General features: G+C 47.5%; 1 protein-coding gene across 1 annotated transcript; it reads right to left on the bottom strand.

Moving 5' to 3' along the window:
• Nucleotides 1-12,536: 12,536 nt before the first annotated feature.
• DUSP23 (dual specificity phosphatase 23) lies at nucleotides 12,537-18,724 on the bottom strand. Its single transcript, XM_027976885.3, has 3 exons — nucleotides 18,690-18,724; nucleotides 18,327-18,595; nucleotides 12,537-17,721 (listed from the first exon to the last, which is right to left on the bottom strand). The coding sequence occupies exons 2-3, from the start codon at nucleotides 18,591-18,593 to the stop codon at nucleotides 17,536-17,538; spliced, it is 453 nt and encodes a 150-aa protein (XP_027832686.2). The 5' UTR covers nucleotides 18,594-18,595; nucleotides 18,690-18,724; the 3' UTR covers nucleotides 12,537-17,535.
• Between the last annotated feature and the right edge of the window lie 6,237 nt (nucleotides 18,725-24,961).

Genomic DNA, 24,961 nt, shown 5'->3' with positions numbered 1-24,961 from the left:
GGAAGACTGCGGCAGGATCTAATCAACTGGACGCCCGGATCCCGAGGGCCCAGTGTTTTCATTCCGAGGTATTTGCACACACGTGGGCATCCCAAGACGGGTGCAGGAATGTCCATAGCGGCGTCACTTGTAACAGACGAAAACTGGAAACCACTGGTCTCTCAGCACAGAAGGAGGCCGTCCCCCTGCCCCCCATGTCCTTCGAGAACTGAACACGTGAATTTAAGGCGAAGCGTGGAGAGCTGGGTTAAATGCCAGGAAGAATTTTCTGACAGTGGGTTCTTCCTGGAAGACTTTAGGTGAGAATTTTCATATGGTCTGAAAAGAATTTGCTGTGCTGACTGCTGAAGGAGCTTCCTAGGTGGCGCTCAATGGTAAAAAACATGCTTGCCAATGCAAGAGATGTAAGAGATTTGGGTTTGGTTCCTGGATTGGGAAGATTCCCTGCAGGAGGGCATGGCAAGCCACGCCAGTATTCTTGCCTGGAGAATCACATGGACAGAGGAGCCTGGCGGGCTACAGTCCACAGGGTCACGAAGAGTTGGACAGGACTGCAGCGACTTAGCACATACGCACTACAGAAGGTGCGAATGGAAAGGGTGAACTTTCTGTTTTCCCCTCAAGATTCTCTGATTCAGCAGAAAGGGGCGACAAATCTGGCACTGCCAGGAAGTTCTTTTGAGTCTCTGTTGATTGGGAGGGAGTTAAAAGGAGTGAGGAAGTAAAGTAGGAATTGAATACCTTGTTGGCTCAGCTCAAGATGTTGACATTTATGCATTTTTCTCTATTTGTTCTCTTTCCAACAGATCTCTCGACTTGAGTCATCTTTAACTTTGTTCAGCTGCAGGTCTAGAGGGTAATGTGACACCTCTGCAGGGCTGCAGCTAAGAGAGGAGACGGGGCAACTACAAATGGTCTAGCTTGCAAGCACTGAAGGTGCTTTGCAGGCAGAAGCCATGAAGCCTCGGTCCCTGGCTGCCTCTACTTTCCCTGGGTTCAGGCGGCCTGACCGTGTGAAGCCTCCCCCACTTCTCACCCTACCCTTGCAGAGTGAGGTTTTGTTGCACCTTCAAAGGTGTTAGTGACATTGGCTCTCTGAGCTTAACTGGCTGCACACTGCTTCTTGGGGGTGAAGATCACCAGAGGCAAGTGGGGTTGCTCCCAGGTTAGGATTCTTCCAGGGCCCAGACTGAACGGAATCAAGATTGGGATGGGTTGGGGGTGGGGATCAAAACCCATATTACTCTAAGGGAAATGAGGGGCTAAGAGGAGGTGGGGAGGATAACAGAAAGGGGATTCTCAGCCAGCAAGGGCTTGAAGCCCAGGGGTCCTCATTCCTCAAGGTCAGCTCACAGGGGAGCAGTGGTGATGGACAGTGGCTTCTGGGGGATGGGAAGATTCAGTCCCACTCCTAGGAGGTAAGAGGAGAGTGAGGTAGGCAACTGGGGTTAGGGGGCAGCTCTGGGCATGTAGATGCCATGGTGGGCCCCAGAGCCACCCACCTGGGCTTTAATCCTTGCTCTGGATAGTAATCTGCTGAGAGCTTGGTGAAGTTTTTAACCTTTCTGCACTGCAGAGTCCTTAATTCTAAAGTGGGATAAATGATTACACCTGCATCATAGGGGTGTTAGGAAGGGTAAATGAGATAACACTGTGAGAAATGCTTAGACAATGCTTCTAACAGCCTCTCTGCAATGGTGGTGATGTCCTCTGGGCTGTTCAGTCAGCTGTTACCAGCTACATGTAGCTACTTGTGGTTGGCTAGTGAGACTGAGGAACTGAAATTTTCATTGTTTTAAAGTTTTGTTGTCGTTCTGTTGCGAAGTCTGTCCGACTTTTTGCAACCTCCTGGACTGCAGCTCATGAGGCTTCCCTGTCCTTCACTAATTCCCGGAGTTTGGGCGAACTCATGCTCATTGAGTCGCCGATGCCATCCAACCACCTCATCCTCTGTGCCCCTTCTCCTCCTGCGTTCAATCTTTCTCAGCATCAGGATCTTTTCCAAAGAACTGGCATTTTGCATTAGGTGGTCAAAGTATTGGAGCTTCAGCTTCAGCATCAGTCCTTCCAGTGACTATTCAGGGTTAATTTCCTTTAAGATAGACTGGTTTGATCTCCTTGTTTGTTCAAGGACTCTCAAGAGTCTTCTCCAGTACCACAATAAAAATTAAGTAGCTAGATGTGGCTAGTGGCTAGTGTGCCTTGTTGAATATTGCAGGCATGCCTGGCAAGTGGTAAGTGCTTGACGATTAGCTACTGTTGTAAGGAAGAGTGAAAGCCTTGAGCCACCAGAGCCTTCCTCTCAACCTTAGCTTGTACTGGTAAATCCCAGTGAGGTGAAGTAATTTGTGCAGAGGTACTCAGCCATGAAGCCTGCTGGGACTGGACTCACATCCCTAGCTGGGACTGGAGGCCCAAGGAAGGACCTGACGTTTCCGAGTTAGTTTATTTATTTTATTTTTTTATTTTAAAAATTTTAAAATCTTTAATTCTTACATGCGTTCCCAAACATGAACCCCCCTCCCACCTCCCTCCCCAAAACATCTCTCTGGGTCATCCCCACCGAGTTAGTTTAGAAAGAGAGCAGGAGCTGTAAAGACCAGGAGTCCAGTGCAGAAGGAGCTAGACTGGGAACGAGACTCTGGGCCTGGCCTGCAGGGGGCAGACAACACTGAGGCATCTGATCACCACCCTCTTTCCCTTTCCTCCTAGAGACCTGGAGAATGAGCTTGGACGGGCCAATGGGAAACTTTGTATCAGGCCTGCCAGCGACCCCTTGTGGTTACATAGACAACTGCCCTAAGGAGAGCATCTTTACTAATATCGAAGATCATTTATTTACCCACCCATCCAGGAAGCTTTATTTTTTATTTTTTAGGTCTTGTTCAATCCCTGTCCATCCCTGCCTTCAGGAGCTTAGGAAAAGACAAGCATATACTCAATATAGTCTTTGTGTTTTTTAAAGCATTTTTTTCATGCCTCCATTATCCTATTTCATCAATTTGTTTTATTGTCTTTTTCTATGGCAGAAAGTGAAGAGGAACTAAAAAGCCTCTTGATGAAAGTGAAAGAGGAGAGTGAAAAGTTGGCTTAAGTCTCAACATTCAGAAAATGAAGATCATGGCATCTGGTCCCATCACTTCATGGGAAATAGATGGGGAAACAGTGGAAACAGTGTCAGACTTTATTTTTTGGGGCTCCAAAATCACTGCAGATGGTGATTGCAGCCATGAAATTAAAAGATGCTTCTTACTCCTTGGAAGAAAAGTTATGACCAACCTAGATAGCATATTCAAAAGCAGAGACATTACTTTGCCAACAAAGGTCCGTCTAGTCAAGGCTATGGTTTTCCAGTAGTCATATATGGATGTGAGAGTTGGACTGTGAAGAAGGCTGAGCACCGAAGAATTGATGCTTTTGAACTGTGGTGTTGGAGAAGACTCTTGAGAGTCCCTTGGACTGCAAGGAGATCCAACCAGTCCATTCTGAAGGAGATCAGCCTTGGGATTACTTTGGAGGGAACGATGCTAAAGCTGAAACTCCAGTACTTTGGCCACCTCATGCGAAGAGTTGACTCATTGGAAAAGACTCTGATGCTGGGAGGGATTGGGGGCAGGAGGAGAAGGGGATGACCGAGGATGAGATGGCTGGATGGCATCACTGACTCGATGGACGTGAGTCTGAGTGAACTCTGGGAGTTGTTGATGGACAGGGAGGCCTGTCGTGCTGTGATTCATGGGGTCGCAAAGAGTCGGACACGACTGAGCGACTGAACTGAACTGAACTGAATTCCAATTTTTGATCTTCCTAAAGCCAAGAGCCAAGTCTAATTTATTTTTGTGTCTCCAGGCCTAGCATAGTAACATCTTCAAGATACAGCAAAGTATAATTTTTAGAAGTTCTGGAGTCACAGAGTTGGATTCTAATTCTGGTTGTGCTGCTTACTAAGTGGAAGACGGGGGTGGGAGGGGTGGCTTCATCTCAGATTTTAAATCTCTAACTAGGTGATAATGACATTGATTTCTAATATTGTGGAGAGGATTATGCTTTTGCTCACACAATATCTTATATACTCATCTCTCCACCTGAAATTGAGGTCTACACTTATATCTTTGATTCCTGGGTCGGGATAATCCCCTGGAGAAGGAAATAGCAACCCACTCCGGTATTCTTGCCTGGGAAATCCCACGGACAGAGGAGCCTGGCAGGCTACAGTCCATGGGGTCGCAAAGAGTTGAACAGGACTGAGTGACTAACTCTTGCACTTCACTTCATGGAAGCTCTTTCCTGACCAGGCTTTGGGGCACGTACGTGTCTCAGCTTCAGGGTACATACATGTCTCAGCATTTAGCACACCTGTCTAAAGCTAATGTCTAAGAGCATTGTAATCGCCTCTTGTCTGCATTCCCCGCAAAGGACCGCAAGCCCTCAGAGGCTACAGGCCACATTTGTCTTCTTCTGTGCTGGGCATTCAGTGCCTGGTTCAACAGATCTGTGTGGGATGGAGGCTGAGATACAGCAGAGGCCCCCTCCTGTGGGTCCTCCTTACGTCCAGTAGCAACCAGCAGGAGGCTGCTGAATCGTCACCCTATTTTGGCCTTCTCCTCTCACCCCACCCCTCGGTTCTCTTACTCTTAAATAAGTGGGTCTTATGGGAAGATTTTCCTACCTTGCATGGTCTTGTTTATTTGCTTGGTTTTGGTTCTGTTGTTGAGGGCTTTGTTTTGTTTTGGCCATACCACAAGGTATGTAGTATCTTAGTTCTCCCAACCAGGGATCAAACCTGCCCCCTGCAGTGGAAATGCAGAGTCTTAACCATTCCCTGGTAGCTCAGTTGATAAAGAATCCACCTGCAATGCAGGAGACCCCCGTTCAGTTCCTGGATTGGGAAGATGCCCTGGAGAAGGGAAAGGCTACCTACTCCAGTATTCTGGCCTGGAGAATTCCACGGACTGTATAGTCCATGGGGTTGCAGAGTTGGACATGACAGAGCGACTTTCACTTTCTCACTTCCTCAACCACTAGACTGCCAGGAAGTCTGAGATTTCCCTACCTAATATGCTTGGTTGTCTCTGAGTTAACCTAGTATCCAAATAACTCAGCACCTCTATTCCTTCCCTTCTGGCAATGAGAGATCATCAAGTTCTTTGAAGGGGGTGTTCCCATTTAATCTATGTTTCTTTGAATCACAACTCCACCCCACCTCAGTTTCCTTACTTTTGATTGTACACATACTTATCACATTCTTCCTTGCGTTTTTTCCCCCGTAAATAGTATGTTAATGTTTTTTTTCAGTTGTGCTTCAGATAGGGCAGCCTAGAAGCCTGTGGTCACCAAAAGTAGCCTTAGAAATTAGGGAATGGTTTCATAGACGCAACTGGAAATGGATGGAGACACATTCTTCCCTGGAGACTAAGGAAGAAAAGCATATCAATTAAAGCAATACATTGGATTTTTTGAGGTTTTTTTGTTTACCATTGTCAAACATAATCTATTTCACGCATTTCTACAGAATGCATAAAATAGGTCAGATTTCATTTTCTTCAGTTTGCTTATTTTCTCCTCCTGTTCCCTGAATAATGGGAAGACGGTAGACGTGTGTATTTAGAGAAGGTGGTGGTAGAGGGTTGGGTGCACTGGGCCCTGGAGTTGGACACCCGTGAGCAAATAAAAACTAAAAAGTGGCAACGAGGTATCTGGGAACGAGCACGGGGTTTGAGTCAGACGGACCAGAGTTCGGGTCTCGGCTCAGCTGCATTCACCGTGCACCTTGGGTCTCACTCTCATCCGTCTCCTGCTGCACCAGTTTCTCTCTCCACTGGGTTCCTTTCGTCTGCATGTGGTCGTGCACAAGTACCATCCCAAACCAAACGAACCTTGCCCTCTGCCTTCCTCATCCCTTTCAGCCTCCCGCCATGCTTCTCCTCCCTTTACTGCCAAGTTTCTCAGAGGAGTCGCCCACACTCCCCATCTCCTCTTCTGCAACCCCTCCCCAGTTCTCACTCTCGGATGATCTGACTTCAGCCCCCACCATACCACTGACCCGCTTCTGTCACTCACGATGGCTCCTCTGTGTCCAGCCTCAAAGACCTGCCCCCTGATAGCCTGGCTCCTCAGCAGCGTTTCCAACAGCCGGGCTGCTTCCGTCCTGAAACACTCTCGACGTCCATCACCTCCCCCTCGTCTGACCGTCTCCTACTTCTCTCGCTAATCCTTCTTAGTCTGTTTACTGGACCCTTTTCTTCCTGACATTGAATGTAGGGGTCCTCAGAGCTCAGTCCTGGGATCCCCTCCCTTCCCATCTCTTCTCTGTTTATGCTGTTTCCCTGGCCCCACAGCATTAGATAGTGTAAGGCAACCCCAAATTTACATATCCTGACCTGACCCGACCTCTCTGGTGGACTCTGACCCTGAATATACAACTGTTGGTTCTCCTCCTCCACTGGGGTGGTTCACAAATATTTCAAACTTTGCATATCCAAAAGAAAATACTTTGTCCCTCTTCTTGCTGGGAACAAATTATCCTTCCACTGTTCCCACCCTCTTCCCCATGTTTTCTCATCTCAGTAAGCATCACCACTCAGAAACTTCAGAGCCATTTCTTACTGCTATTCTATTATCTAGTTCTATAGGTTCCTCTCCAAAATATGTCTCAAATCCACCTCATTCTCTCCATCTTTACTGCTACCTATAATGGAGTTCCTGATATCTTTTGCCTCCATCACTGGGAAAGCCTCTTTATTTCTTTTCCACGCCTCTGCTCTTGCCGTCCCATGCTTTTCACAGAGAAGAAAGACCTGACTTAACACGGAATATAAACAGATCCACTGTAAACACTCCCTGACTTGCACCAGAATGAAACATACCCTGTTTTGTAAAGCCCAGAAGGGGGAGCCCCATCTTGCTAGCCTCATGTGAAGCCAGCTGCTTCTCTTCCTTTGCTGTGGATCATCCTTCAGGTCTGTGAACTACCTCAGAGCTTTCCTCCTCACAGCCTTCATCTGCTGCTCCTTTTGCCTCTGAGCCTCTGCCCCTGCCCTCACCTCTTCTTCCCCCCTCCATAGAGTGTAATGATATAAAATTAAGGAAAGTGTTATAGATAAAGTAAGAAGCATCTGAGTACTCACCACCCAGCTCTATTTAAAATGCTGTCTTATTTGCTTCAGATTTTTGTCTTTCTTAATGGAATAAAGTGGTATGGAATTAGCTGAAGACATCTCGCCCCTGGACTCCTTCCTAATTCTTGTCTCTCTTCTTTCCCAGAAGTAACTTCTGAATTTGGTGTTTATCATCCCCCCTACCCCCGTCTTTTTTTTTTAAATTTTACTTTCCGTACACGCCTTTGTATCCATCAACAATATTTAGTTTGCAGATACTGTGGGAGGGTTTTATTGTGGGAAGATTCTGCAAGTCACCCAGTTCTTCAGCATGGTTTCTGAGAGGGATCGATACTGAAACGGGCGGTTCTGGCTGTTATTTCTACGAAGGCACAGTATTTCATTGGATACAAATGTCCAACTTGATTTATTCTCCTAATGATCAATTATGGTGCCATTTTCAATTTTTGGCCATTATATACAAGGCTGCAAAGAACATCTGAACACATCTCCTTGTACACATACTTGAGAGTTTCTCTAAGGTAAAACCTGAAAATCGGAATTTCTGAGTAATTTCTGCAACTTTGCTAGGTAGTGCCGGATTGCTCTTCAAAGAGGTTGAACAGTCTCCACTCCCGCCGCAGCCGGGACGTTTCCCGAGCTCCTTATTCTCACTACCGAGCTGCCGAGCTCGGTCAGGCCTCCAGGGGGCGCCGTGCAGCTCCCTGTAATTCGTGGCGGCCGCGCCGCAGCTGGGGGACTCCGCTTTTCTCGCTGCTATTAATAGTTCGTTCTGCTGGGCCAGCAGTCACTGCTGAAGGCGGTATCCCAGGGACGCGTTTAGGGCAAGCTCCAGCCCCTGGGTCTCTGGGAGATGTGGTCTTAATCCTCCCCTCTTCCAGATCTTTTCTAAAATTTGAAAGCAGTACGAAACAAAAACTTCTCCGTCTTGAACTAAAACCAAACAAGAACCTAGGTTCCTAAAAGAAACATCTGTATGCTTAATATCCGAATATACAATGCTAACATGTTAACCTCTATGTTTGCTTCAGATGTTTCCTTTTTAAGACACAAAACATTCCAGTTACACTTGGAATTCTCCTCCTATTCTTTCACCTCTTAGCCTTCCGGAGGAGGTTAAGATCCTGAGTTTGGCGAGTATCCAAACGATACATTTGCATAACATGTATGTATCCATAAACAATGTATAGTATTATTTATTTTTTATATACACAAGTGGTATTCTGTACCTAATACTCCTGCAGCTTTATTTCCTATGCACACATTGTTTCTAAGATATATCTAGCTCATTCAGTGTTTATCTATTCTCCTAGCAATGTATTTTTTATATTGTTTTCAGCTTTTGGGTATTTAAACAATGTGGCATGCACACTTCAGGAGGGTGAAGATGTTTGTGTTTTGTTCATGTTTACTTTTGAGCCCCTTACAAGTGTGTCTGGTACATGGAAGTTACTTGATAAATTTGCATTGAGTGAATGAATAAATGAATAGCCTCATACATGTTTCTAGGTGACCCACATGCAGACTTTGCCTAGAATATACATATAAAAGTGAAGAGGCTGGATTTTCAGGTGGACTTGGCATGTTACTCTCCAAGGTTTACTATTGTTTGGGTTTCCAGCTGGCGCATGCCAGCCAGGACAGCCCTGGGACCCAGGGTGGTCTGGCGTTTGTAGCAGTTTCCATGCGTCTGAGGATCCTGCATGTTCCTGTGGTGGGAGCTGTCTTTGGTGTCCCTGGCACTGCCACTCCTTGGCACACAGCATGTCCTTTACTTACAGGAGAATGTGCCATCTGGTCTGTTTGGCTCCTCTGTATTTGACAAATTGACCACTGTTGGGAGAAGAGAAGGCAAGTTCAAAGTTAAGCTGATGGGTGTAATGGGAGAGAGGGCTGGAGAGCAGGGTGCAACTGAGGCAGAAGGATGAACTCAGAGGGCACCCCTTGGCTTTGGGACAGCAGGGAGAGAAATGCCAGGTGCTGGGCTGAATGCAGCCCCAGGGGTCACCTTTCCCGTGGGCCTGTGAATCGGGTCAATAGCTCAAGATGCGAAATGAGACTCCAGTGGACCCGCCAGAGCAGTGGGTGTGTGGGAGCCAGTACCTGCTGCCATCGGAAAGGCCCACTTTTCTAGCATGTAGGGTGACACACACTTGAGATCCTTTCCCGTTTGGGAATCACTAAAAAATGATAACCTGCAAACCCAGAGGGTGAGCACTCTGACTTAACAACCCTTCTTCTTTCTTTTGCAAAGCATTAAAGTCATTAACTTCCAGCAAGCAGGGAAAGGTTCTTACTTAACTCTTCTCTTCTGAGAAGTGTTAAAAATCAGCTGCTGTGAGACCTTGTCTGTCACTGGTGGTGTGAAATCACAGAGAACTGTCCCGCTGCCAAGTTGTGGGGCCATTCTGTCACCGTGTAACCTAGTGGCCTGTCCTCTGCTCAGAAGCCGTGGGGATTTCGCCCTGTGGACCAGGTATGATCCTACCCCTTGGCTGGGAGGTTCTGTTGCCCTTTCACTTTTACTGTCTTAGTCTAAGCATGTGTTTGCTGCTACTGGAGGAGGTTTTGCCTCATCTCTGCCAAGTAACCCTACACCTTTCCCTCTCCCTCTCTGTCACCCACTCATCTTGTCCATCTCTTTCTCTAAGCCCCCATGTGTGGACTCATTACCTGATACATAAAATCTGAATTTTTAATAACATCCAACATTTGTATATCCCCCTACGCCATCTGACCACACCCTCCACATTCTCATTGAAGGTTCAGCTTTGTGAATTTTACCAGACACATTCCTCTTATCTCTTTAATCACTAAGTGTTTATACATTGCATCTTTTCTAATTACAGGTAATCATCTTTGCAAGCACACTTAGGGGTGTATCCGTCATGTATCCCCCAGTAGATTATACATTCCCCTAAATTTATTATATTCTCTCCATTCCTGGATCTGTGTGCAGATACCCAGGCGGGTGGGGGCATGTCAATTAACCACTCACCACATGCTTACTGAGCACCCAGGTGCCAGGCATCCCGCTGAATGGGTTTTGGGCATGGTCCTGAGACTCTTGTAGGAAAGAGAGAAGTGGAACAACTGAGTGAATCATTATAGGTAAGCAAAGGGCCACAAGGTAGAACAGATGCTCTGGGAATATGTGTGAGTGTATGTGGGGGTGGTTGGATGCCATTTCCCAGGAAATGGTGTTAAACTGAGACCCACAGTGGGGGTAGAAGTTGGGAGCTCGGCAGAGCTGGGGAACGAATCATCTCAGGCAAAGGGAATAGCATGTGCCCAGACTGTCACGCAGAGAGCATAAAGCATCTGGCAACATGAAGAAAAAGGTTAATTCAGCTGGCGTGGGTTGCCTCAACCTTATACATTCCAAAAGTCTTCAGGACTGCCTCTGGATCAGCTCCTGTAAAATGACCTCTGAACTCTTGGAATATCCTGCCTGGAAAGAGTACCTCTGTACACCTGAGACCTTGGGCCGGGCCAGAGAGTCTATGCTAACAAAGTGACATGGTGAGTGCCTATTTTTAGACCCTGAGGACTTTTGGGGCCTTCAATATCAATTTGAGCGGCTTAATCAGTTATGCAAATACTGCCTATATGATACTCAAATGACCCCCAACAAAAACCCTGGATACCATGGCCCGGGTGAACCACCCTGGTTGGCAATATTTATGTGTTGTCACACACTGCTGCTGGGAGAACGCAGTACCCCCCCCCCACCCCACCCCCCACCCCAGAGGGCATCACTGGAGCCCCCGCCTGGCTTCTCCTGGACTCTGTCCCATGCGCCTGTATTCTCTGCAGGCTGTGATTTGTGTCCTTTCAGTGTAGTAAACCACAGTAGAGAGGGTGACAGCTTTTCTGTGAGTCCCTCTAGCAAATCATCAAACAGAGCGGTCTTGCGTGCGCGTGCGCTAAGTTGCTTCAGTCGTGTCTGACTCTTTGTGACCCCATGGACTGTAGTCCACCAGGCTGCTCTGTTGATGGGATTCTCCAGGCAAGGAGTGGAGTGGGTTACCATGCCCTCCTCCAGGGGATCTTCCCCACCCAGGGACCAAACCGGAGTCTCTTATATCTCCTGCATTGGCAGGTGGGTTCTTCACACCAAGGAAGCCTGAGAGTGATCTCAGGAACCGCCCCCCTTCCCCAAATACAGGTAGAACAGGAGAACAAGGGCTATGGGGGAGGGGAATGATAGAGGGGAGGAAGGAGATGGAGAAAGGGACTGGATTTTTCAGCCTTCTAGGTCAAGCTCAAGGTCAAGAATGACACGGTTCTGCCTGTGGGATTGATTCCAGTGTGGTTACTTTATTTCTGTTCTGCAGCCCTAGGTTGCATTCAGCCATAGATATCACCAAATGCACCTATAGAAAACATGTCAGTCAGTGAATTTGCTTGGGGTGGGGTCGGGGGCCCCAAGGGCACATAAAACCTATTGGAGACAAGCAGTGTCGCCTGTCCAGATGGCTGCACCCACTATTTCTCATATGGCCGATCTTGGGTTTGAAGCAGAGTCGCTGCTCAATATATATTGGTAAAGAACAAACAGTGGTGTGTTTATTATAAAAGCTTGGGGGGCGGAATCCCAGAACTGTTTTCTGTACTGAATCCCACATAATGAAAACTCAAGAGGTGACATCACCAATCTGTTTCATGATCACATATCCATGGTGACAGAATAAGTAAAGGGAAAAAATAGGGTGAGGGAAGGGTTGAAGCGATTTAAGCAATTTGTTGGCACAAAGGACTCAGTTATCAAGGTTGCAAGTACGTCATCAACTTCAGGCGTGGACGTGCACCAAAGTGTTTCTTAAATTTCTGCTTGCTTGGACAAGCAGGCTGCCGTATGCCTGGAATCCATAATAGCCAGAGAAAAATGTTAAAGTAATGGATGAAGTGCTTATGTAACGCATTTCTAAATCAACGAGGGACTATATTTTTGATGATGCTGGAGGCTTGAGGCAGAAGCCTGTTAGAGGTGATGACTGTGCTGGCGGCCCAACACTCCCAAGTCAGAACCATGCTGCCAAGGCCTGGGGCAGCAATGGGTTGGGGGGGCCATGTGATCTCAGAGCCCCACTGACGGCCCCGTGAGCCCAGTGCCTCGGTTCTGGGGAACACAGGATGCTGTTATGTAATTCGTAATCACAGCAAAGTCTCTTCTTTCTGTTCCTGAAAGGGAAGGCAGTTTATATTAGACGAACCCAAGTTTGAACCTTGTTCTGGCTATGTGACTTTGGGTGTGTTACTTAAACTCCTGGGCCTCAGTTTACCCATCTCTGCATTGGTCATTATAAGAAAACCTTGTTCATAGGGTTGTTTTGAAGACTGGATGAGATAAAGCCTATAAAGCAATTTTCACAGCTCCTGGCATGCATCAAGGGCTCAAATAACAACACAAGCAGAAAGGATGTTAAGGTTTTTAATAAATCCTCAGACATAAGAAGACATTTTTGAGGGCTCGATGCCAGTCACATAAGCCTCAAGACTGTCATGCCGGGTGAGGACATCCCCATGCTCTGAGTTAGACAACAGTGGCTGCAACAGCAGTGCTCTAAGGAGTCAGCTTTACTATTTTGGCCTTTGATGCTTTGGCTGCTTTTTAAACAGCAGTCTGTAACTCAGGCTTCGGTGTCAGATACAAGGTTGTTCTTTGGCTTCCAAAGAGGATGAAGAGGCTGTGCTAAGATGGCCCCCAAGGTCAAGTTCTGATGGAGATAGACCTCTGTGTGACTGGGGCCAGAGGGAGGTCTTGGCAGGTGTCCTGTCTGGTGGAAGGAGCGTGAGTCTGGAGTTACCACTTGGGTTTGATCCCAGCTCCTTTTCTACAAGTGTGCGAAGCTTCTTTAATGCAAGTACGACATGTTGGGCAAGTTAGTGGTCTCTACATCTCAGTTCCTACATCTGTTCAAAGGGGAAAATACCTGGCTGGCAGAGGGACTATAAGGATAAACTAGTAACAGTGGAATGTAAAATGCCTGCTATATTGTAGGTGCTTCATAAATGATGATATAAGCAAGCATAGTCACAGCAAAGCATGAAATGCATTAGTGGTAACTGATGCTGTTTTGTGACAAAGTGATCCTGTGAGACCAGATTAGTTTCTTTTTTTAGAAAGAATGGCAAGATACAGACAGCAGGTTTGATGTGAAGACTGGCAGTTCATTCTGGGAAACGGCTTATGTTTTGGATCAAATCCCTCCCCTGGGAAAACCTGATCTAGGGGATCATGAGGGGCAGGTGGAGAGGGTGCACGAGAGGACCAGATTTCTTAGCTGTCCTACAGGATGTTATGAATGGCTGTAAGGGTGATGACGAAGCACAGCTCCGGGGGAAGCGAGGGGAGCTGCAGTGAGTACACAGGATGTAAGCCCGTCTCTGCAGTGGGAGGTCATGGAAGTCGCAGCCCAGAGAGCAAGCAGAGCCCAGTCCAGGTGTGCTCAGGTGAAGGAGAGGGGGGAGAACCAGGCTGGGGAGGAAAGGTCTCAGAGAAGGGCTCCTCCTGTCCTGGCTCCAGGTGGTTCTGCATCTGAACAATTTCCTGGGAGAGGAACCCAAGAGGCGAAGAGGAACCCAAGAGGCGAAGAGGAACCCAAGAGGCGAAGAGGAACCCAAGTGATATGGGGGCAAGTTTTCCACACAGAAAAGCCTCCATTCAGCAGGGAACTCAGATCATCTGCCAGAGAATAAATACGAGCGAAACTTTAAAAACATGAGGGTGGAAGCCGACATTAAAGCTACGCCCACCAGCAACTCATTGAGAATAGAGCCCTCCTGAGTGTAGAAAGTTAATAGTGTCTATCACCCTCTTGGAAACCTAGCCTGGGAAGATGTGAGGGACTGGGGCCGGGTGCCAAACACTGCTTGAAAAAGTAATGGTGTGTAGTGGTGTCTGATTGGCCCTCTCTCCCCCATCAAGATGTGCAAATCTACAGGAGAAACCCCCATGGGTGTCCCCATCTCTGCTCCCATAGGAAGTGAAAGCCTGTGCCTGCTGCTCGTCGGTCTGATGCAGTGGCTCTCAACTGCGCCAACTCTGTCCTCCCAGGGAGCAATTGATAATGTCTGAAGACACTTTCTGTCGTCACATTTTTTGTGGAGCGGAGGTGGGTGGGGATGCTTCTGGCATCTAATAGGTAAATGTCAGGAAAGGAAAGCAAAGTCGCTCAGTCGTGTCCAACTCTTTGTGACCCCATGGACTGTAGCATACCAGGTTCCTCCGTCTGTGGGATCTTCCAGGCAAGGGTACTGGAGTGGGTTGCCATTTCCATCTCCAGAGGACCTTCCCGACCCAGGGATCGAACCTGGGTCTCCCATATTGCAGGCAGATGCTTTACCGTCTGAGCCACCAGGGGAGCCAGGGTAAATGTCAGGGGTCTTGCTAATTTTCTCACAGAGCACAGCAAAGAGCTACCCAGCCCCAGGTGTCAGCAGTGCTGGAGCTGAGCAAGCCTGCTCTGATCGACATGGAGATTCTATCGAAGGAAGTGGCTTGTTCCTCTCACCTGTTATCACACTGTGGGGGAGGATGGGGAAGGGTCACGGCTAACCTGTAGTCCCTCATTGGTGGTCATACACAGAAGTGGGGGTGGTGGGAAGGCAAAAAACTGGGGGGGTGGGAATGAGCCCAAAGGGAGACTCATGCTCACCTCCCAAGGTAGGCAGAAGGAGAAGGGCAGAGTTTTTCATCTCAAGTCAACCCTTACTTATTTAAAAACTGATTTCCTTAAGCACATAATTATATGTTTATTTCCCTGTGGAACTCTTGAGGCAGAGGAGACCCGCTTAAATTATGGGGATGGAGGCTGCACACAGGGCTTTAATGGGGTTAGAAAAATTTTCTCTCCTTTGAAGGAGGCTTGGGAGGAAGGGAAGGGCAGATTCTTTTTTTCAGTGCAGAGGATCTGGGGGGATGGGGTAAGATAGGAACGGAGGGGCAGAAAGAATGAACAGTGGTTGTGTGACCTCCATAGGCTGGAACTCCGGAGTGCAGCTTCAAGCCTCCCTGCTTTCCTCCAATCCTGGTAATCGGAGGGAACAGATCCAGGAAGTGGGCTGTTCACACCATTCCTTCCCCACCGCCTTCATGCACACACACACTCAATACACCCCTTTGGAAGAGGCCCTGGTTTGCATCAGGAAATAGGACGGGCCATGCTGTTGAGGGAGGGCAGGGAAGAGGAGACTTTGATGGGGGGAGGGTAAGGGCTTCAGTATTTCTTGTCATCCATTTCTCACTCCTCTGTTTTGGCCCGAATGCTTGGAATTGTGCGCTCTTCTCTTTGAGAGATGCCCTCACCTGAGTAAGCTGGGTGGGGGCCAAGGGAACAGAATGAAGAAACGGATTACCTAGATTTGACACACAGAGGAAAAAGCGGGGAGTGGGGGATGGCTAGGGCACTTTCCAGCTTTTCTCTCACTTAGGAGTGAGACTGGCAAGACTCTGGTAAATATTCCTTTTGTCTAAGAGTTGGATTGATGCTTTTGAACTGTGGGTTGGAGAAGACTCTTGAGAGTCCCTTGGACAGCAAAGAGATCAAACCAGTCAATCCTAAAGGAAACCAGTCCTGAATATTCATTGGAAGGACTGATGCTGAAGTTGAAACTCCAATATTTTGGCCACTTGATGTGAAGAACTGGCTCATTAGAAAAGACCCTGATGCTGGGAAAGACTGAAGGCAGGAGAAGGGGATGATAGAGGATGAGATGCTTGGATGGGATCACCAGCTCTATGGACATGAATCTGAGTAAGCTCCGGGAGTTGGTGATGGACAGGGACGCCTGGTGTGCTGCAGTCCATGGGGTTGCAAAGAGTGAGACGTGACTGAGCGACTGAACTGAACTGGCGAATATTCCTTTTGTCTAAGAGTTGGAGGAGGGCAGAGTTGAGTGGGTAGCAGTGGAAGGAAGACGCAGTGAGGAGTGGGTGGCCTGGGGCTAGTGGTGGCTAGGCTACAAAGAATGGGCTCTATGGAGGAACCCTCTCCTCTTCTATGTCCCACTGGATGGAATGTGTATCTGTCATAATACCTATTCTCTGTGGTTGGACACTGTTGAACCCACCTCCTCTAGGAGGCTGTGAATTATGTGTTCTACAGCTGGAGAGTCCCAGCTTCTAACAAAGCCTGGTCCACAGGCATGGAGTACACATTTCATGATGAATCCCTGATCTAGCCTGGTCTGCCCATCCCAGAAGAGAAGACAGGGAACTCAGGCCGGAGTTAAAGCAAAAAGTGTTCACCTGCCTAGTTTATCCCACTCATCCTGTCTCTCGAAGCTGCAGGTGTGGTGGTGGTGGTGCTGGCAGGGTGGGATTCAATGGGGGAAGTGAAGGTAACATCTCAGAAACATGGCCAAGGTTCATAGCCCTGAATGTCTTCATTTAATCATCTAATATCCTCTGCCCAGAGAGGCTGGGTTCTGGCACTCCTCAGCCTCAGCTGTGGGGCAGCATAATGGGCTGGAGGTCACAGGTGAGCCGAGCAGCCTAAGGCTGGGGAGAGGCGCCCAGACCCAGGGAGGCAGAGATGGTGATTCTCTGTGAACACAGCATCCACGCCTTCTCTGTCTTAAGAGGGCTAAAGAGGTGACACACATGGGGCATGTGGGCAGGACTGAAGGGCTGCGTCCACAGGTACCCTCCTGGCCTGCCAGCATCAGAGACCCTGGGTTGCCAGGGATTGGTTTCCTCTTCACCGACCAGTTCCCCAGAAGACACATCAAATATTTTCAGAGGGCAGATACATAAGTTTCAGCATCTTTAAAAGGCTGAAAATGCCTGCTATAGTCCTGGCCCACACTTCTACTTTCCAGAAGTGTGACCTTGGAGCTTTCTGAGCCTTGGCCACCTCATCCAAAGAACAGGGATGGTTTCTGCTTTTCCTTTGTGCTGTGCTGTGCTTACTCACTCAGTTGTGTCTGACTCTTCGCGACCCCATGGACTGTAGCGCCCCCAGGCTCTTCTGTCCATGGCGATTCTCCAGGCAAGAATACAGGAGTAGGTTGCCACGCCCTCCGGAGAGGATCTTCCCAAACCAGGTATTGAACCCAGGTCTCCCACATTGCAGGCAGATTCTTTACCAGCTGAGCTACCGGGGAGCTTTTTGTTTATTACAGGGCTACTGAGAAGCTCAAAAATTTGATGTGTGGGAGCACTCTGTAAAGTGCTATGCAATGCGAGCTGTTCTTTAAGTCATTTATTCAAGGCAGCAGCAGAGGGACCCCCACATCAGTGCAGCTCCAGCCACTCCTCCTACCAGGACCTGCCTGCAGGGAAGGGCTCCTTCAGTCTCTTAGGCCAGCTGGGTACTGGAGAGCTTGGCACTCAGTCCACTTCCGCGTCTCTGGCCCCAGCTAACGCACAGATCAGGGCCGCGGGGGCCTGGCAGAAGGGTACGGAGGCCCCTTATTTCGTTCGCTGGTAGAACTGGAAGACCGCCTTCTCTTGCTCATAGGTCTCGATGGAGCCGGGTCGAAGGCGCCGGATCTCAGCGATGGCGTCTCCCGCAGCCAGGCCCCGCTCCTTCACCAGGTAACAGGCCAGCATGGTGCCAGTGCGGCCAAAGCCCAGGGCACAGTGCACTGCCACCGCCTGCGAAGGGGGAGCTGGGTGGGGTGGAGCTCGACACCCTCCCAACACTCTCCAGCCCCTCATTTGTGAAATACAACCAAGTTTTAAAGATGTAGGGCACTGAAGAGTGAAAATATCTGGTTAAGAATTTATTTTATATTGCTTATATGTTGAAAGACTATTTTGGACTTACTGGGTTAAATTATACTATCAAGACGAATTTCTCCTGCTGCTTGTTTACCTTTTTAAAAGAGGCTCCATTACATTTGGACAGAACCTTGCTCTGGAGTCTGCTCAATAGCTCTTGACTTCAACCCCCATCTCTCCCTTTCTTTCCAGAGAAAGTCTGTCCACCCTTTCTCCTTCTCAACTCACGTTAGCAGGTTCTTTGTTGCCTCTCCTCAAACCCAATTCTCCCGCTGGGCCCTCTTTTTACTCCTCCCTCTTCCCGCTTCGGCTTTCTGTACTGGTGTAATGGTTACAATAGTCTTCTGGCCTCACCATTCCTTCAGTCTTTCTCCTGGAACCCAGTTAAATTAATCCTGGCCTTGACGTCCGCAACTCCGAGTGTCCCCGCTGACTCCTCCCAAAGTCCCTCCCTCCCCGCGCTGACTCCGCCCGCTGACCTCTCCCCTGGCGTTGGCCTCCTGGACAATCTTCACAAAGCGGTCGATTTGCTCCGGGCCCGGCGGGCAGAAGTCTGGGATGCGCAGTCGGTGCAGGGTGAGGCCGGGGCAGCTGTCGCTGTGCGGGGGCCCGCGCTCCGTCAGTGACACCAGATGCCGTACACCTTGATCCAGCAGGAACTGGTAGTGGGCGGGGAGCCGGGGCAGCGCCAGCCCCGCCAGCCGGCTGGGCAGCACCCACGAGAAGTTGGGCGGCTGCACGCCCATGGCTGAAAGAGGGCGCAGGACAGCGAGTCACCGGGGGTGAGGCCGGTCGGTTCCCCTCGGCCCACCCGCCTTCAGGCCGGGTAACCCTCCACCTACCAGGCAGTGGCGCCTCCTGGGACCACGTGGTCTCTGGGACAGATCCTGGGCGACGTCCTACACCGCCGCGGGGGATTGGCCAAGCCGCCTAGGGGGCGGGGCTAGAATGCCGAACTCCTGGCTCTGAGGGACCGCGAGGAGCTCTCTGGCCCCAAGCAGGACACTCGTTGATTGGTTGGGTTGTCAGTAATGGGCGGGATTACTGCAGCGGTGCGCACGGAGATTGGTGGGCCGCAGAAACAGCTAAGAAGGAAAACCTAGAAGGAATTCAGAATTGTTTTCTGTGGATGAAGCAACCCCGGGTCGAGCTCTGCTGCTCCCTGGCGGTCGGTGGGAGTTATTGCACCACCTGCTATCTGCCCCTACTGCCCAAGAGCCTGGTCCTGTCATAACTTTCGTCGCAGTGGATGCCCAGGAGTTTAAGAGATGGTAAATCTACATCATCCTTAAGGGAGGAATATTCTCTACACTGACTCTGACAAGTCATTATCAGTGACTTTTAGAACTTGTCCAGTAAGGGAGAATCACTGTTGTACAGGGGACTCTTCTCATTTTTCCGCTGCTGGAAAATTAAAAACATACAACCGTGTTGCCGCCATCTGGTGCCCTGAAATCTTACCCGGGGTAGTAATTATATAGCAACAACAACAACAAAGACAACAACTTAAAAGGATTAACAAATTGACCATTTACTATGTGTCAGGTATTATCCTAAGTGCTTTACATGTATTAACTGATATAATTGCCACAATAATCTTATGAGGTAGGTAATCTAATTAACTCTGTTTTACAGATGAGAACACTAAAGCTCTGGAGAGGTTCAGGAACTTGACCAAGAGATAACTGGTGGCAGGGGATTTGAAGCCTAGCACTCTGGCTCCGGAATCTTTAACAAAACAGTATTGTATTCTAAAGTTAAACAGAAGGTTACTGCCTCTTTACATAACCATCCTCATGCCCCTCAGTGGGTTAAATAGTTGCACGATTTCTTTATTTTAATTAATTAATTAATTTATTTTAAACAGTTGCAGGATTTCTTAATTTCTCTTCATGTTTCCTAAGTCCCAGGTTCTGTGAGTCACCCTTCCCTGGAGAGGCTAGAGTTTCTGTGTGTCATTCATAGAAGGTGGGGAAGTAGATTTGAACACAGTGTCTTAATTGTGATCTGAATGTTTCATATCCTCATTTGAACAATGTGCTTCTAGTAATCAGACTAATTGTAATTATGAAAATAGTTAACCGTTATTGAATTTGCCTATGTACCAGGCCCCATGCCAGGTGCTTTCTGGAAGAGCCGCACGGGGAAGGTATTTTTATATCCCTTCTGCACATGAGGCTTAAAGAAGTTGGTTAACTTAGCTAAGCACACACAGCTAGTAAGTAGCTGGGCTGGTTGAGCCAAGGTCTGTCTCATTCCAAGCCCAGGAAACCATGAAGACATATGCCCCCTCCTGTCCCTACCTACCCCTCACCCACACACTTGGTTCCAGCAAAATGAAAAGAAATTTTTCTTCTTCCAAAGATCAAAGCCTGCTCTGACCCTGTGGAAAGCACACTTAACCATTTATCCTGGCAACTGAAGCATTGCTTCCACCTACTCTCCTCAGGTTCCAGGAGCGTCCAGATCTACCCTTTCCCTTTCTTCTGAACAATCACAGCCCTGATTAAGTCCTTCCTATCTGCACTCCCATTTCCTGCACAACTCAACACAGCTCTTTCTAGCCCATCCCAGTGTGTTCCTACTATGCCTCTTGGCCACCAGTTACCCCTTCTCCCCTGCCAGCAGCTTCAGTCAGCCCCTAGCTCAGCATTTCTGATTGCACTCCCTCAGTGACAAGAGGCACTTGCTCCTTTCAGATTGAACTTTTCTTAGTTCCTCTTCCTTGCTGTCCTTTCTTCGCTCCCTCATTCATTAGGGAAGAATTTTTCACATCTCTCCCCACTTCCTTATGCCCATTCCTTGCCTCCTTGAGATCCAGGGCAAAGCCCATCTTTTCCAGAAAGAAGACATTTCTAGGGGAGACAGAGATTCCTATGGGGTCTCTGCAGGGGTCGAAGTACATCCATTAACCCATTTTGGGCTTCCTTTGTAGGAATTTCTCCTCCATTTCTATTGCTCTGCCTCTGGCTTTTAACAGACCCTGCGTGAAAGGGGTTTCTGCCTTGGTCTATGTCCCCTTGTCGAGAATACTATCTAATTTTCTGTCTTGGGCCCAGGGCCTCACACTGAAAGAAAAACTCCTTTAAGGTGGTTTCTTGGCTAGGATTCTTGCAACTAAAATAATGTCAGCTTCTTACACATAGGCCCCAGTCCCAGGCAATACTGAGCTTCTTTTTTTACTCTTCTGTAAAGTGTTACCTGACCTTCAGGAAAATTTAATCTCTATCCCCATCTCATTTTATATAAATATGTACTCCTGGTAGAGCAGTTAGTTTATTGAATTGGGGTTATCTGTTTGTGTCATTCCATCTTTGAATTTCATACATCTAATATAGAGCCTGATACACGGTGCTCAAAAATGTTAAATGAATGAAAAAATATGTATATGCCAGACTGTGAAAGTACATTTCTGGGAGTGTAGGCAAGTCTCCAGGACTTTGTGACAATGGATGTTTGTGTCTTTTTCTTTTTCACCAGCAAAATGAGTTTATTCAGGAATAGTAAAGACTTGCAATTTGAGACAAGCAGACTATGGCAAGCGCTTCCCCAGTGGCTCAGCATTAAAGAATCTGTCTGCGGTGCAGGAGACGTGCGTTCAATCCCTGAGTTGGGATGATCCCCTGGAGAAGGAAATGGCAACCTTGCCTGGGAAATTCCACGGACAGAGAAGCCTGGTGGACTGTAGTCCATGGGGTTGCAAAGGGTCGAACATGACTTAGTGACTGAACAGCAGCAACAACAAAATTCTGACAAACTATAGGCAAGTCCAGGGAACAGAGGAGCGGGGCTTGCTTTTATAGAGGAAAGGACAAAAATGAGGAGGGCAGTGATGATTCTTCATTGGCTACAACTGGTGGGCAACTTGTTGTTGATGGGCCGGAAGGAAATCTTTCTTCCTGCTGGAGTGTTTGTGAGCCTTTTTAATTGGATGAGTTTGAGGACTATTTAGGTGCTGTTTGGCATCTTCTTGAAATATGCTTTTTACATGTCTGTGCTTTTAAGAAGAGAATGACTATGTCAATATGATCCTGGCTAAGTCTAGTTACTGTTTTGTAAAAAGGGATGAATAAACCTTGCTCTTTGCAGAGCTCTGCTCCTGTTGTGTGCACGTGTTTGATCACGTGTATTTGTGAGTGTGTTGAGGGGGACATTTTCCTGGAGAATTATCTGTTGACACTGATGGTAGGCTGAATAATAAGCTTAATTTCCCTGACTTCAAGAATTTACAACATACTGGGGGGAGATTTGGTAATTGTTCTCATAGCATATAATAAAGTATTGAACTACTCATCAAAGACAATCAGATCATGTATATTGAAAAGTTAATTGTGCAGTAAAAATAACAAGCACAAAAGAAGCCTGTAGGGGAAAGGTAAGCTTGGGTTGGAAGCACCAGCACAGTCTTAGGAGGACAGGATCTTCCTTCTGTTTTGTTCACTGTCTGTTGTGAAATGCTGGAAATAACATTCTTTGAAAGTCCAATATAGTGGTTTTAGGGCTGTCTACCTCCCACTTCCCCAGCTGGTAAGAATGTTTTGACCTTGTCCTCCTTGATGGCGAAGCCTCAGTTCCCCGATGGCCTGATACCAGCGGCAACTGGAGCTGAAGCCAGAGTCAGAGAATTCCTTCCTCCAAGTCGGTCCCTGTGTCTTACCAAGGCAGAGGATTGTTTGGATCTGTGTTCCTGTGGCCCTTAGACTGCAGCCAGAGCTCCCAGTGTCTTAAATGTTCTGATCTCCTTTTGTCTTAACACAGTTCAGACGTGGGACCCTATGATGTGGAAACTGAGTTTAAGAAGGGATGGTGTGGTAGCCAGCCTTAAAGATGCTCCCCACGTAGGGAACCATCTCCTGTCTTGTGCAATCCTTTCCCACATTGTTAGGGCTGGTTTGTGTCATCAACAGGATTTTGTGGAAATGATGGAATTCCACATTCCCTTCTGAATGGAAGAGAGAAGGCAAACTTAAGTGGAAGTGGAAGTTTGCAGTGACTGAAAATCGCTCAGTCATGACTGACTCTTTGTGACCCCATGGACTGTAGTCCACCAGTCCCTTCTTTCCGTGGAATTCTCCAGGCAAGAATACTACAGTGGGTAGTCATTCCTTTCTCGAGGGTATCTTCCCCACCCAGGGATGGAACCTGCGTCTCCTGCATTGCAGGCAGATCGTCACTGTCACAGCCACTAGGGAAGCCCTTTATAACTTTACCCATCTATGTGACTTCTTAGGTAAAGTCATAAAAGATGGTATGGTTTTTGACTTGCTCTTTTGTGGGAGAAGCCAGCTGCTGTGTTGTGAGGAGTCTCATGAGAGATCCATGCGGGAGGCTTCGTATCAACCTCGTGGAAGGGGTCTGGCTATTTTGGAAGTGGATCTTCTGGCTCCATCAAGACTTTAGACTACCTGCCCAACATCTTGACAATAGCCTCACAGATCCCTGGGCCAGAATCACCCAGCTAAGCCTCCCTTGAATTCTCATGCATAGAAACTCTGAGATAATAAATACTTAATATTTTAAACCATCAAATTTTGGGATAATTTCTTACGTGGCAATAGGAAACCAGTACAGATGGGAATATTCAAATAAAAGGAAAGAAGAGAAATAATTTTTCTTTTCTACCATGCATAATAGCACATGGGATCTTAGTTCCCAGACCAGGGATCTAACCCATGCCCTCTCCACCACCCCCTCTCCCAGCAGTAGAAGCACAGAATTTTAACCACTGGATCATGAAGGAAGTCCTGAGAAATAATTGCTGATAAACTTAAGAAGTGAAATAAAATCAAGTTTATTTTTCAAAAAAAAAAGTTATACTCTAAGCAACTGCAGTCTAAGTGTGTGTGTGTGTGTGTGTGTTTGGGGGATGGATTGTTGTGATAGGTCCATGCAAATTTTCTACATTTGGAGAACTGTACTGTATGCAGGAACCAAATAGAATAGTTTGGGTGTGAGTTTTGTAAATATGGTATTGGAGGTATGTGGGTTTTATGTGGTGTTCATATAGTTATGGATGATATACAAATTATTTAATAACGGGCCATGGCCCAGGAAGCAAGCAATTGGGATGGACTCTCCATCAACCATCACCATTGCCTATAAATGAATGGTGATGCTATCCTGCTGTCTATTGGGTGCACATTGGTATTGAGTGTACAGGCTCTGATGTAATCTGGGGTGTGGCCAGATTACCTTGGACATTTTAATATAGGTCTTTCCACAAGATGGCACTGACAGCTTTTCCCTGTTTCTCTCTCTCTCTCTTTCTCTCTCACTCCTCCCTCTGTCTTTTTTTGTATTTTGATTTGTATACTGTTACAGAACATACCGTGACAGATAGCGCACAACTTACTAGTTGATTTCATATGCTTTCTGACAATTCTATCACCTTCATGGCACTTAAAATTCTGTTTTTCCTTTAGACCATTCTAGGAGTACACTTGAGACCATGTTGGGATATTAGGGGGAGGTCTTATCCTGGAAGCTATGATTAGGCGGGGTTAGAGATAGAGAGGGAATTGGGGACTGGGCTTTAGTTTTTGCAAAGCTGTTGAGTACAGTCAAGTGAGAGCAGAATCAGAGAAGAGGGAGCACTCAGTAAGAGACACCTTTGAGATGAGAATAGTTTTGGTAAACTATCTTACTTCTAGGATTAATGCTCTATAAACTGCTTTCCCTTGGATCCAGAGGGAAGAAATTACTGAAAACCTTGGCATTGCACTTTTATAGCATAAGTGTAAAAATCAGAAAGAATCTTAGAGATCTTCTGGTTTAACCTCACTATTTTTAGGTGAGGAAACAGCTCACTGAGTCACTCAGCTGGTCTATACTAGTACTCAATCCCCTATAACTAAGAAGTAGAAACTAACCCAATAAAAACTGGGCAAGGGACTTGGATGCTTCTTAAAAGACTATATAGGCCAGTACTAACCTGAAAAGGGTCCCTATGTCAGTAGTTGTCAGAGAAGTGCAAATTATAACCACAGGAGTATACCCACTCAGTTCAGTTCAGTTCAGTTGCTCAGGCGTATTCGACTCTTTGCAACCCCATGAACCGCACACGCCAGGCCTCCCTGCCCATCACCAACTCCTGGAGTCCACCCAAACCCATGTC

This window comes from Ovis aries, chromosome 1 (assembly GCF_016772045.2).
Source record: "Ovis aries strain OAR_USU_Benz2616 breed Rambouillet chromosome 1, ARS-UI_Ramb_v3.0, whole genome shotgun sequence".
In the NCBI taxonomy this organism is placed as follows: Eukaryota; Metazoa; Chordata; class Mammalia; order Artiodactyla; family Bovidae; genus Ovis; species Ovis aries.
Note: the sequence above shows the minus strand (reverse complement) of the source record. Positions and strands in the feature narration are given on the sequence as shown.